Source organism: Mustela lutreola, chromosome 5 (assembly GCF_030435805.1).
Source record: "Mustela lutreola isolate mMusLut2 chromosome 5, mMusLut2.pri, whole genome shotgun sequence".
Taxonomy (NCBI): Eukaryota; Metazoa; Chordata; class Mammalia; order Carnivora; family Mustelidae; genus Mustela; species Mustela lutreola.
In genome coordinates, this window is record NC_081294.1 from 30,998,142 (window position 1) to 31,012,686 (window position 14,545).

The 14,545-nt window shown below is 38.1% G+C and overlaps 1 protein-coding gene and 1 long non-coding RNA gene across 6 annotated transcripts in view; one reads left to right on the plus strand and one right to left on the minus strand.

Moving 5' to 3' along the window:
* Positions 1 to 12,991, plus strand: part of LOC131831683 (uncharacterized) — a 77,936-nt gene extending 64,945 nt beyond the window's left edge. Inside the window, exon 2 of the long non-coding RNA XR_009353760.1 lies at positions 12,843 to 12,991. This is a non-coding gene — a long non-coding RNA (uncharacterized LOC131831683). The remainder of the gene's footprint in view (positions 1 to 12,842) is intronic.
* Positions 1 to 14,171, minus strand: part of RICTOR (RPTOR independent companion of MTOR complex 2) — a 129,512-nt gene extending 115,341 nt beyond the window's left edge. For 4 of the 5 annotated variants that reach the window (XM_059173842.1, XM_059173839.1, XM_059173840.1 and 1 more), the window contains exons 1-2: positions 14,052 to 14,171; positions 13,833 to 13,880 (exon numbers count right to left, since the gene is read on the minus strand). In XM_059173842.1, coding sequence (XP_059029825.1) covers positions 13,833 to 13,880; positions 14,052 to 14,100 — 97 coding nt within the window. In that variant the 5' untranslated portion in view covers positions 14,101 to 14,171. Of the gene's footprint in view, positions 1 to 6,242; positions 6,285 to 13,832; positions 13,881 to 14,051 lie in introns of all 5 variants that reach the window. The other variant, XM_059173841.1, reaches the window with a different exon arrangement.
* Between the last annotated feature and the right edge of the window lie 374 nt (positions 14,172 to 14,545).

The following is a 14,545-nucleotide window of genomic DNA, read 5'->3' on the forward strand; positions in this document are numbered from 1 at the left end:
TTTTTTTCCTATAGAAATACTAACCAATTTCAGTAATCATTCCACCAATTTTTTTAGGTCAACACAAAAACTTTTATTGGACTGGAATTCTAAATTTTTCCCATCTTCTTTCTAACCTGTAGCTTTGAGTTTATTGAGTTCTGATTATACTTTTTCTTTCTTCCTTTTTTTTTTTTAAAGATTTTATTTATTTATTTTGACAGAGAGAGATTATAAGTAGGCAGAGAAGCAAGCAGAGAGAGAGGGGGAAGCAGGCTCCCCACTGAGCAGAGCCCAACACGGGGCTCCATCCCAGGACCCTGAGACCATGACTTGAACCAAAGGCAGAGGCTCAACGCACCGAGCCACCCAGGAGCCCCTATACTTTTTCTTTAAACAATCATTAAGAAAAAAAAATTCACCTATCTAATGTATTGACTACCACCTATTAAAGCAAAAGATCAGGCTAAAAGAGGCAAAAGACTAAGATATTCAGAAAAAGATTTATAGTTTTTAAATAAAGTTGGAATTAACGTCATTATTCCAAACTCTATCCACTCATTCAAATCCACTGCCCATTCAAAAGGAAAGACTATATCCATATCATCACATACCTGATAGATATAAACAGCCTTGGATTAAAATAACTTGAACTCTACATACAACATGGTGATTCAACATAACATTGGGCAAATGAAACCAGATAAAAAAGAGTACATACTGTATGAGTGTATCACAGAAAGTTCAAAAACAGGCCAAACTAATCTATAGTATTAGAAGTCAAAATAGTGGCATCTTTCGTGTGGGAAAGTAGTGCCTCGGAAGAGACAGAACAGGAGCTTCTGAGGTATTAGCAGCATTCTGATTCTTGATCCGGGTTCTGCTTATTCATGTGTTCAATTTATCTAAATTTATAGGACTATACAATTATGACAAACATTTTTTGGATCTGTTTTCTTTAAATAAAAAGTAACTGAACATTTACAGCTCTCTCACAACATTATGTATTTTAACATGTAAAAAGAGAAAAGCATCTAATATCTCCACAGTTTTCAAGGCCCTCAGTACCTTACCCCCACCTTACAATGAATCCAATATGAATAATAAAATTCTATATCTTATTATTCCTCTCTCAATAAAATGTTTAATGCCTTTATTTATGCTCAATTCCTCTTGACTTAACAACATCCTTTTCTTTCAAAGCTGTAACAATGCCCCACTTTCTTTTATTTTTTCCCAGCTCACACTTATCTTTCCCTTCTCTCATTTCTGTTGTTTTAAATGACCACTAAAGAACACCTAATATATATAGGTATTAGGTACAGATATGTGCCAAACTGTGGCAAAATTGTAATAAATAGTTTACATTTTATTCCCTCAAGTGTCATTTTGAGCAGAGATAAGAAAACGTGCTCAGAAAAGGCAACTTGTCCAAACTCAAAAAATTTCTAAGGGGCGCCTGGGTGGCTCAGTGGATTAAGCCGCTGCCTTCAGCTCGGCTCATAATCCCAGGGTCCTAGGATCGAGCCCCACATCAGGCTCTCTGCTCTGCAAGGAGCCTGCTTCCTCCTCTCTCTCTGCCTGCCTCTCGCCCGCCGACTTGTGATCTCTGTCAAAAAATAAATGAAATAAATCTTAAAAAAAAAAAAAAAAAGACTTCTAAGAGGCAGCGTCAAGATTCAAATCCAGATTGGACTCTAAAGGCCATGCTTTCAGCTACAGAGAGAGTTAGACTATCTCTATTTTATGTAATTAGCATATTATTTAATGTTATTTTGTCCATATTAGTCATATTTTGTACCTTAATATCTATCTTTATATAATCCTACAGTCCATGTTGTATACATAAATACTATCAAGTCATACCTCACCTACCTTGAGCTATATGCTATGAGGCCATGCTATCTGGAAAACAACCAGGAAATAAAAGTAAGCACACCAAAAAACAGCAATAAAGATTCAAAGTATGTATCCTCACCAAGTTTATTCACTACAGGTAACATATATTATTGACAGCAGGGGCCCTTAATTCTACATAATCACAACCTATTGATATTTATTTTCCACATAATATTACCAAGTCCAGTTATATGGTTTCTATTTTATAGCACAGTAAAAGTAAAAAAAGAACTGCTAAACATAGGAATAAGAGTTGCAAAGTAAAGTAATAGCTGAGTATAAGAAAATAGCACATAAGACCAAAAAGAGCAGTCCAATGTCACACAAGGTAGTAATAAATTGTTCTGCCCCCACCATCAACAAAATAATCGACATTCATGATGGCCCCAGCCAAAGAGAAAAGGTTAAAATGTAGTTGATATATTCTTCTTAACAAAGGAGAGAAATATGTAATAGTTATAGAAATAATTATATCAATAATGGCTAAAATGTATATTTCAGAGCTCAACCAGTAACTTTCTTCTTGAGGGTTCCAAATCAACATTATTATAATATACAGCATACTAATTTAATCGCTAATTATTCCAGCAATATGATTTATTTTCTACTGTACTTGTTTTTAGAAAGATTATAAAAGGTTAAGTGTATGGATTTTAGAATCAAAAACAGTGAATGGGATCTGAATCCTACCTCTCTCTTCTACTGCCAGTATGACCTTGGGCTACTTGGGCTCCCTCTGGGCCCCACTTTCTTCACCAGTTATATAAGGATATTAAAACATATTTTCTACAAATGTAGGAAGACTAAATTAGATAATTTAAGTAATGTTTTTAACAGTTTCCAACATATACTGAAGTTCAAAATACGGTAACTGCTATTTTTTGTAATCAAAGACCATGTCTTAAACATCTAACAACCAGAACAATGCTGGACACATAAGCAGTACTCAGTAAGTAGTTGGGGACTGGCCTGTATGAGAAGAAAAGGTAAGACTCTCTAACAGCACACAGCAGTGTCCAACATGAGTAAACCTATTACTTTTATTTGTGAATATTTACAAAATAAAAATATGAAAGAACTAGGATCAATTACTGAAAAATGATTTATTAAATTTTGGTTAATTTGATATAAGAATTTCATTTACAAACTTAGCTGCTCAGCAAAGAAACAACTTAGAATAAGCTACCTATCAATGAAAGGTTTGAGTGATGATGGATGACATCAAAGATTTGTTTTGAATGGGGGAGCTAATAAAATAATTTCTGAAGTTTCCAAATATGCTTAAAAATAAACATAATATGTAGATACACACATACCTCCCTCAATCCATTCATATTCAAAGTATCCTAAGTGAACATTTACTTGCGATATACTTATGTTAAAAATAACTATACTTATTCTCTACAGTACCTTTAATATAGAAACAATTACTGATGTAAGTAAAAAATTCTTCCTAGGATTCAAAAGTAAGTCTAAACTTTTTAAATAAAATAAAATAACTATCAAAAGAAACAGCAGCATAGTTAAAGGCAACACAACAGCTTATCCAAATTTCTTAATCTTCTTTTTTATCTCCTTTTAAACAATGATCAGCATGTTTTTAAATGTCTTCCATTTCGCTAGGTAAAACAATTATATTTCCGTATTCAAAACAATGGTGAAACATGAACACATCTCCCATGACAAAGGAGAAAAAGGTTACTGTAAGGTTCTTATTAAAATATACAAAGTGATATAAACATTTCTTAAGGCTATGCTAATCTAAAATTTAACTCATTAAAACGTTGTAAAAACTTCTGTTGAGAATTATCCTTACATGACATGAAATCTTATGTAAGAATCTGACCTGCTTTGTATCAAGTTATGGCATTCAACAATAACATTAGAAATCCCAAACTACATCAATAAAATAAAAACACAAGTTATTCTAAATAAAGCAGAAAATAGCTATTTGTATTCAAATATTCCATTATCATGATTTTATGCTAATCATATAATAGACACAATTAAAAATTTATCCACAATACATATAAATAAAACATTCCACAATATTCCACTAGCCACCTGGTCACAAACACAGAAACTGCCATAACTAAATGTTAAGAGTTCACAGCTCACCTACCTCCAACCACTGGAGTCTTCTCACTCTTTCTGCAACTCTATTCCCTTCAGTTTTTCTTTTTCTTTTTTCTTTTTTTTTTTTTTTTCTTGGGGTAAGGGGGTTGTTGTTGGTGGTGGTGGTGTGGTGAACGTTAGGGAGTATATTATACAGAATTATGAGCAGAGAAAAAAATAGGGCAATTAAAAGTTTTAGTATATGAGGGATGAACATTAAGCATGGAAAGAATAAGCAATACTACCTTAAGATGTGATTTCTCGAAGTATGAGACTATGAGACTAGATAAATATATTTATGTGCACACATCTAAAAGCAGTTAAATACACTTTTATCTGGCAAGTTGCTCCTTCTTAGTAACTAAAAGTAAATTACTTGGCAGTCTTCTTTGTTTACAGCTTCTGTGTCTCTTCACTCTTTATTCGTTTTAAAAAACACATGAAATTACACTGGATTCTGAACAAGATCACTAAAATCCCTGCAAGTGGCAATTCAACTCTCATTTTGCCGCTTTAATAAAAGCAATAATTTCCCCAGTATACCATTTACCCAAATAACTAGAGGGCTGGGTAGGTTGTCTGGATTTAGCAATGAAACATTCCATGTTTTTCAGAATGATCTTAATTTCAAATATTCTATCTCACCATGAGGCCACGTGTTTAAATTCTGAGGTCAGCAAATATGGTCATTTCAGTGTGGAAAGTAAAAAAACACTACCCATCTCATACATAATCTCTACTTCCAAATTACATAAATCTCGAAGTAAGTTTGATAACAAATTTATAAAGCCCTTTGAACATGCAGTATTAATGAAGGGGAAAGGAAACACATATACTACAAAACAATGGAAGAAAAAAAGTCATTTATACTTGGATTTGGAATAACAGCCAAGCATTTATATACTCATAGTCACAAGCACACAATTATTTCACAGTATGCCTAAAAGCTCTCAGTCCAGTACTGCACTACCTTTAAAGGCCAGAAAAGCCCGACTTTAGAGATATAATTAACTTTCAATAATTATGAGAATTATATAATCAGCAACTTTTCCTCAACATTACCTTCAAGTATGGAATAATATGCTAGAAATGTTAGTTCACAAAATTAAGTTGCAATTTTTTAAGACACTGACCCAAATGCTACCGTTTAATGCAAAAAAGTCTGACAGTCTGACTGGTGTCAAGACTTCTATGAGGTCTTCCCTCTAAGCTATTCCTTACCTATCTCCTCCCATTTTTTGAATTTTCTGAATGCCTCCAGCTTTTGATTCCTTTATAAGGACAACTAACAGGTTCTTCAAATACTACTGTCTTATACTATGCCCTGATACAGGTATATCCCAACTATAATATAAACTTGAAACCAAGAATTGTGCTTTCCTGATTCATGGTAACACTTACTAACCCAATTATATAATATATGGATCAAAGATATGCTGACTGGCATTAACAAACCACTATAAATTCTAATCTTCAAACCATTGGAGCAAAAAATGGCAAAGTAATTGACAGAGTTAAATTCTTGAAAAGGCAGGTAATTAAAAAACTGTCTTCTGTATTTCTTACAAAACTCAACTGAACTTCATAAATAGGATATGTTTGAAGTTCTGGCACACCCCAATTTTATATAAATTTCATCATTACCAGGTACGTTGCTTGGTTTATGCAATCTGCCTGGCTCAAAGACTTTGTAAAAGGGATTTTAAGAATGTACTTAAGTTTCAGTTCTCTTTCCATCCTATGACTTGGGACATATGTTATATTTGTCTAGGTTTACACAATTATCATCATTTTAGTTTGGCATCTGTATAATTTTAGAAGTATATTCAGATAAAATTTTAAAGTAGCTATTCAGCTTTAACCTGGCCACACTAACAAAAAAGCACAGATAATACAAAACAATGGATGATCCAAAAAGCATTAACAGTCAACTCTCAAATATTCGCATGTGGTTTACCTAATATACATTTTCACCTATCTATGTTTGCTATTCTAATAGTATTTGCTCAGGAAATAAAAATTGATGCTAATAATTCACATAAAAGAAAAGACACATCAATCTATTGTAGGGGAGGAAAGAATGTAAACTCTTCCCAAGCCACATACAAGTAATGCTATTTAAATTATGTAATTTAGCACTCTTCCGTCATTATTCACCTTTTTTAAGTGCAGGTAAATGAGAGTGGACTGTATTTAGCTTGGTGATAGTCAGAGATACAGACACACAGGCATGCAAACCATTCACTCACCCCACTGTGCTTTTCACAGCCCTATTTTCAGTAGCCTGAGACCTGGGAGGGGGAGGAGGCAGCAAGTCACTGCAGATGATCACTTAAAAGGAAATTGAGAGTTGACTATAATTTACATTTAAAGTGCTATGAAATACCATCACTCCTACATGTAATCATTACTGTTTATGGGAATACTTCTTACAGTGATTTAATAAGGCTGTAATGCTTTCTTTTTAACCTTTCAATATCCCAGAAACACGGAGATATCTGAGGATCACAAAGACAGCAGATGACAGTGCTACACGTGTAATGTAGTATGTATTTCAGAGATACAGGGAACTGAAGCCCAGAGAGATTAAATAGTATGCCAACATCATCCTTATATTAAGGAAGAGTAGAACGGAATTCTCCAAACACCAATTTCAATGCTACAGTCTCGCAGTCTCTTCAACCAAAACTCCCCTCTTGTCTTCTGAGATCATAGTCTTGCTAGTTTTCTTCTCTTGGCCACCTTATTCTCATTTTTTGGTTCTTAGGCTATGCCACTCTCCTCAGCTTATCCTCTTAACATTTAAATCTTTCGCTTTCTCCATTTACATTCTTCCCTGTCTTCGGGCCCCATGCAGAGAACAATCAGATCACAAGTTTAGAACCAAGCCAGTATTTGCAGCTACCTTTTATATATGATTGACTTAATCGCCTGAAATTCAAAGTACAAAGCTTAACTCATTATCATCCCTCCAAAATGGATTTCTTCATTTCATAGCACCATCAATCTCAATGTCCCTCAGGACTGTAAACCTAAAATGTTCTTTCACTTCTACTCTCCTTAATGCTGTACTATTCCATTTCCCATCTCTCTCTCCATTCTGACCTTCAATAAAATGCTTCAATCATTATTATATCACAGATGCTGGGGAAGCTTAAGATACAGTAACGAAAAACAACAGGACAAAGAACGTAAGGCAAGGAGAAGTGATATTTTAAAAAAGGAACAAACAAAATGTAGAAAAGTAGAGGAGGAAGCAATCCCAGTAAATACTCACTTGGATGATTTCTAGACGTTGCAAGTAACCTAGACCTTAAAGAATTAGGACTTCAACAAAGAGTACTGAAAATGAAATTCTAGGCAGAGGAAACCACCTGCACGAGGTCAAGTAAATAGAAACCACATGCCATATGCAAGGAATAAATCATTTTTTCCAAAGCAGATTCTCAACTAGGGGTATAACACAATCTCCAAGGGGAAAGAACAAATATGGGGAGGTAAGTGCTTTGGACTTGCTAACTTTCCCCATCCCTGCTGAAAAGCGCTGTGTGTAAGGAAGGAAGAGAATGTCTTACACAAGTAAACTCTGCACAGGGGCTGACAGAATAGTATGATCAAGACAGTACAGAAGATAATAATTCTGGGGGTGCCTGGGTGGCTCAGTGGGTTGAGCCTCTGCCTTAGGCTCAGGTCACGGTCTCCGGGTCCTGGGATCGAGCCCCAAATTTGCTCTCTGCTCAGCAGGGAGCCTGCTTCCTCCTCTCTCTCTCTCTCTCTCTCTCTCTCTGCCTGCCTCTCTGCCTACTTGTGATCTCTTACTGTCAAATAAATAAATAAATAAAATCTTAAAAAAAAAGAAAAAAAAAAGAAGCTAATTCTGGAATAAATCATAAAAGGCCTTCAATGCCAAGTTAAGAAATCTGGACTTTATTCTGTGAGCAACAACATGCCAGGGAAGTGTGAGTGTTTTGGGTTTTGTTTTTTTTAATTTAAGGGAATGATAAGATCAGATCTACATTTCAGGATAATAATCCTGGCAATCACATAGCAGAGAAAGTGAAGAAAAGGTGACAGAAAAGATTTTACATCATCCAAATGAGATAATAAAGATGTGAACAAGACCAAGACAATGTTATAGGAAAGAACCCATCTCCTTAGGTATTTCACCGGCAATCTGAAGGAACACAGCACCTGAACAAAGATAATCTGTAGGTCTTTAGCTTGATTATTACAAAGGATGGTGGCGGTAACTAGAAAGTTAAAAGAATATGCTTTGGGATGAAAAGTTTTATATATCAGGCCTTTAGATGAGTAGTAGACACATAATACTAATATATTTTGCAAGCTTAAAAGAAATTTAATTATCATAACTATCTCAGCACATGGATTTTTTTTTTTTCCCCAATTCATGGATTTTTGAAGCTCTCATTGTAAAGGCTGTTCAGGGACATAGCACCCAGCACCGTAGGAAAGAAGAGATCAAGGACAGAATCTTAAGGCTCACTTGCTTAAGTAGCTGGAAGACTAGTCAGGGAACACAGAAGGGGCAGCATGAGAGGCAGGAAAAGAAGCAGGAGAATATTTCACAGAAATCAAGTGACATAGTTGCAAGAATAGTAATAGTGTAGTGCCTACAAGTGCATGATCTGCATCACTCACTAATCCTATGACCCTGGCTGAATTACTTAACCTGAATTTCAGACCTTTAGAATTTTAAAGCCTATATCCTCAACTGTAAAATAGGGATAAAAAGAGTACCTCAGTTATTAAAGATTAAGTGAGATAACATATTTTAGAGCCTGGAACAAAACTATTAATACAGCAGTAGTTCTAAAATAGAATAGGGAACTTAAAAATGCCAATGAATTTTACATGAGATTACCAGCATCCTTTAAAAAACTATTTTCAGTACACAGGGAAAGCTGTGCTTAGAAGACTAGAGCGGTTAAAGAAGAAAGCTCTAGAATGAGGATGAACTATTCTTTCCATAGAGTCGATGGAAAAACAGATATTTTGTAATCTTTGTCTTTATCTTTCCACACCTCCCACTATCATCTGATGCCTGGTATAGTACTTGATCCATATGAAGGATATAACAAATGATGACTGAACATAAGAAAACTTCCAATAGGAAGGAAGAAATGAAGAAGAAAGAGATCTCAGTTCTACAAAGCATCTTAGAGGAAACAGTATTAAAAGCATAAAATTCTTTTCCAGGTTAGCCTTGAAAGGGAACAGAGATGCTTTATTCCCTGACTCAGGGAACCAGAAGATATATATGTATAAAATACCAAGGAGAGAAGACAGGCACACCCACCTGGCTGGCTCAGTAGGTAGAGCATGTGACTCTTGATCTGGGGTACTGAGTTCAAGACCCACACTGGGCACAAAGATTACTTTAAAAAATAAAGGGAAGGAGTCAAGGGAATTCACATTAGACAGCTTTGACCTTCTTAATAAAGTAAGTTCTCTGCACAGTGTAGTCAGTTTGAAATCTGAAGAAAACAAATTAGTTGATTACTCCATTTCAATATATATTGACCTTCATTTCTAACTCTAACATTCTAGTCTAGTTCACCACCATTTCTTGGATTACATCAGTGGAGCTTCCTAGGCAGCTCCTTTTCCTGCTGACTTTTACCTTTCAGAAGGTGTGGTCCAGTCTCTTGGAACCCATGTTTCCTTTCCTTATGTCCACCACTATTCTTATGAGAAGTCAAACATTCTGTGAAGCCTTCTCTAATCCTCTACCCACCAAACAATTCATCACTTTCTCCTCTAGGTTATTTCTGGTCCTTGTACAGTTTGGTTACTTAATTTATCGTTCCATATTGCAATCGCTTAATCTGTTCCAGTAAATACCTAAAAGGGGGAATAACATCTTCCTTATCTTCATTCCTCCAGCACTTAATTCAGCATTTAGTAAATAACAAGCATTCAGTCAACATTTGTTTTGTCTAACTCAAGTCAGTAATCAAACAACATGAGTAATCTATCTGCTCACTAGAAAAAAATCAGAAAACAAAAAGCAGTATTCAAATCTGCATCACTCGGTTAACCTTCCTATCTTTCTAAGTATGAAACAGCAACTAAGACAGCCAATTTCTGTATTCTTTCTAACAGAAAAGTAAAAGAATTGGATAATCAAAAAATAAAACTCAATACTATTACATAAATTCTATTCTGAAAGATTTCAATACAGGTTTGTCCATGTCCTGAAAATTCACTTTGAACACAATGATTAAATTACTGTACAGTAAGAAGAACTTACACAGGAAGAATACCCTGTGTCTTTTCACGTTACTCAGTACCACAAATGTACTATGAGACTGATAAAAAAAAAAAAGCCAGGCTATCCTTGCAGTGGAAGTGACTAAGGGAAGCTTTTTGGTTTCAAAATAGATATTGGCATGCAAAACAGAGAGAGTATTTAAATTATATCAATAGCAACTATCAGGGACTTTCACAAAATTAAGTAGTTGTTTGAACAAAACTGAAAGCAGCAATCACCAGTAAGTTTACTGTGAGATCTACTGCAGTACTTCAGTAGATCACAGTTCCTAAACTAGATCAAAATTAGTCCACCAACAATTTTTAACTGAAGTACACTATGTATGAACCAACTACCAAAACCAAAGCGCCTAGAACTCTCCTGGGCCTCAAGAAGTTTGCAAGGCTAGCCAAATCTTTATTACTAAGAAATTTCTGGAGTCAGAGAAAAATTCTAAGGTTCTATAAAATAAAATACTACATTTTATCTCAAGTACATATGATACTCTTTGCTTAGACCTAATTTACTGGTAATCTCACAGAATATTCCTTTACAGTTGTTATATTCAAGAACTCGGGGCACCTGGGTGGCTCAGTGGGTTAAAGCCTCTGCCTTCGGCTCAGGTCATGATCCCAGGGTCCTGGGATCAAGCCACACATCCATCGGGCTCTCTGCTCAGAGGGGAGCCTGCTTCCTCCTCTCTCTCTGCCTGCTTCTCTGCCTACTTGTGATCTCTGTCTGTCAAATAAATAAGTAAAATCTTTAAAAAATAATTTAAAAAAAAAGAACTCTATTTCAGACAAGCTATACCCAATTAACAGTATGTCTCAAAAAAATGAAAGCCTCAATACCATAATTCCTTATTGTTTATAATGTTCAGAACAACTTTGAAATATTTTAAGTGCAATATAAATAATCACAACAGATTTCATAGTGTGGGAAAACAACTAACGTTTAGTTAACATCACTCACAAAAGTATCAGCTCCTGTACTGAGTATTTTAAGCATTAGTTCATTCACTTCTCACATTCTTAATAGCCCTTTGAAGTTATCTCTCTTTGAGTTGAAGAAAACAAGAGTTAAACAAGGTCAAATAACTTGCCCCACATCACCTATTAAGTATGCCCACTGAGATTAAAACCCAGAACTATTTGACTGTACAGTCTAATCTCTTTTCACTATACATTGAGGGTTCCTTTAGGAATTACAATGACCATGACCTCTGTTTAACAATGAACTCTGTGAGATAGCTACACAATGAATTTCTCAAAGGTTATATAAAAACAATTAAAATGAGATCAAACACTGCCTTCACATTAAAAACATGTAGTTTTGGTTACCCAAACTTTATCTAAAATGTACTGTAATTCAATCCACAAACAGCTGCCTTTCAGCAGCAACCAGACTGCCCAAGAGCTCAAAAACTATTACTAAAGAATAATTAATTCCTCATGAGGCTTCTTGAGGTTAGATCCACAGGACTTTAGATTCACAAACCTTTCAACAATGAAATGTCTGTCTGAATAGCAGTTCCTTGAACAACAGCTTCCCTATATAATAAATTATTTTTTATTCTCATATAGCTTCTCTTACTTGCATATGCCTTTTGCCATCAATTTCAATAGGCTGTGTATATTGCAAACTAAACTATATTTTATCAGGGCAAGTAGAAATAGCATTTTTTGCTTGTTGCATTATTCTAAAAACATCTACTGACTATAATGTTCACAAAATGCTCAGGAACTATAACATTTTAAATAGTAAACATACACTTATCTGTGCACTTGAGTAAGTTTGAAGTAAATCAAAGGTATCAAAACAAATTTGTACATTTTTTTACAAACCAAAATTTTGATACCAACCACAGAAACTGCTACATACAGCTCAGCAAACTCAACCTAAAGCACAAATATAACATTTCTAGCACCACATCCAAGCAAACTTTTAAGGAGAAAATTAAGACAGAAGATAAGTTCTCTTTTCACCATCTAAATACATATGCCCATGAAGAAATTAAATCACTAATAAAGTACATCTGTTACAAAACACAAATGTTAATTTTGAACCCTGTGGGAATTTTGTTTTTGTTAGGAAATTTACTAGACTACCACATACATTTCATATAGATTTTTCGTGTGTGTGTTTTAAAGTCAAATTTCCAAACTGTTACACAAAAGTCAAAAGCTTTACATCTTTCTACACAAATGTCCGTGAAAAATGAACACTAATGAAAAAAAGTTTCAGTTTAGTGCATTAGTAGAAACCCATCTGCCTATTAGCACCAGCATCTAGCTCGCCCAAAACAAAGTCCCTGAACTTTCAGAATAAAATATTCGTACAAAAATGTACTCTCGTAGCTAAACGAAAAGCAGCAGTTTAGTTTATAACAGTTATCTTCCACTGTGAAATATAAAATACAGCAGATAATGCACTATGCTTTAAATACCAGAGATGAGCCTCAACAATGAGCCCGCGTCTGACAAATACTTTAGATAACAGTCATTACGTCAAGTAGAACATGGGTTAAATTTTTTAAATTTTTAATGAACTGTTTACGACTTTCTTTAACTTCCTAAAGTGTTTTTCAGATCTCAGAAAGGAAACTCATTCTATACAGCTGAACCAGCTTACACTCTAGCCGGTGTGAAATATGACTTCTTCGGAATCAGTAGACCAAATCCTGTTTACCGTGGAAGAAAAAAAAAAAAAAAGAAAGAAAGAAAGAAAAACCTTGTATACAACTACTGTTTCTTCAGCGAGATATTGTCGAATACACTCCATTACGGTGACGAGTATAAGATTCACTGGCCAGTAGCTGGATTAGATCCTTAAAAACACAACCGCGGGGTTCGCCCAGTTCCCAAGGTGTAAACAAACCCGTCGCCACTGCAGAAGGTAAACAATGAACCTGCAGCGAGGGTGAGGGGGCGGTCTTTGCCAACTACACTCCCAGCCACCGGGGAAAGGGAAACCGGAATGAACTACAGCGTAAACCAGACACTTAACCATAGTCCCCGATTCTAGGTTTCACTACCCAGTTATCAATGCTGCGGGTCCCCCAGGGCGGTGAGCAAACAGTAAAGCAGTCACGCAGGCAAGCAAGAACCCAGCAGGTCCGGCTTCTGCTCTGGGGGACGGGGAGGGCAGGATGTGGTCGCTCTTCCCTCAGACATCCTCCGGCAACCTAAATAACAGCTTCTACCTCCCGCCGGCCGCCTCCAGGCGAATGGCTGCACGAGCTCCGGGATGGGAGTGAAACGCTCCCTCGGGGGTCCAGAACACCCAGACGGTCGCCGGCTCCGCGGAGTCCCGCCTGGCGTTCCGCGGCACCCGCCGCACCCAGAGGCCCGGAGAAAGGCGCGGGGCCAGGGAAGCGGGCACCGGGAAGGGGGATGGGTCCCGGGAGGCTGCCCCGGGCTTGGCTCCCGCGAGCCAGCAGGCGGGGCTCGGGCTCTGCCTCCCGCACCCCCGCCGGTCCCGTGCGGGGCCCGCCCCTGCCCCCGGTCCCCGGCCCCCAGCTCCTCCCCAGCAGCGCGCCCTCGCCGGCGCCCGCGGCGCCCCGCGTTACCTCGGGTCAGATCCAGCGGGACGTTCTCCTCGCCGCTGTCATTCCGCCCTGTGCGAAACAGACACACAGCTCCAATTAGGATTCGCTCGCAGGCCAGCGGCGGCAACCCTGGCTCCGGCCAGCGCCCCTAATCGCTCCCCCAGCCCAGGGCCAGGGGGAGGCAAGGGCCAGGGGTCGCGGGCCCCAGGCGGGAGGGAGCGAGGGTTGCAGCGAGCTTACCTCGTATTCGGAGGTTCTTCAGCGAGCGGCCGCGGCCGATCGCCGCCATATTGACGGGTTTCAGTCACAACACCGGAAACCTCGCCCAATCGCGCGAGAACCCCTTCCCCTCCCCGCGCGCCGCGCCCGCCCCCCGCGGCATCTCCCCCGCCCCTCCGCGGCGGCAGGCGGCGGGTGGTGCCGGCTCTCCCCCGGGCGTGGAGGGAGCGCGGTGCCGACCCAGGGTTTCCATGGGGCTCGCGGCGTGCGCACCCGTCCGCCCGCCTGGGAGCCCCAGGTCGCAGCTACACGCCCGGCCCTCCGAGTGCAAGTCTGCCGGGAGGCGGCATTTCCCACGAGGGGAATCCCATTGATGGGAGATCGCAGCGTGGAGGATGCTTCCCCTCCAGCGCCGCGGAAACTGTAATCGGAGCCGAGGAGGCCGGGATGCGGCCGCACGCCACCTGCGGAAACCATCCTGCCCCGTTCTCCGTCCGGCTTTCAAGCCCTCCCTT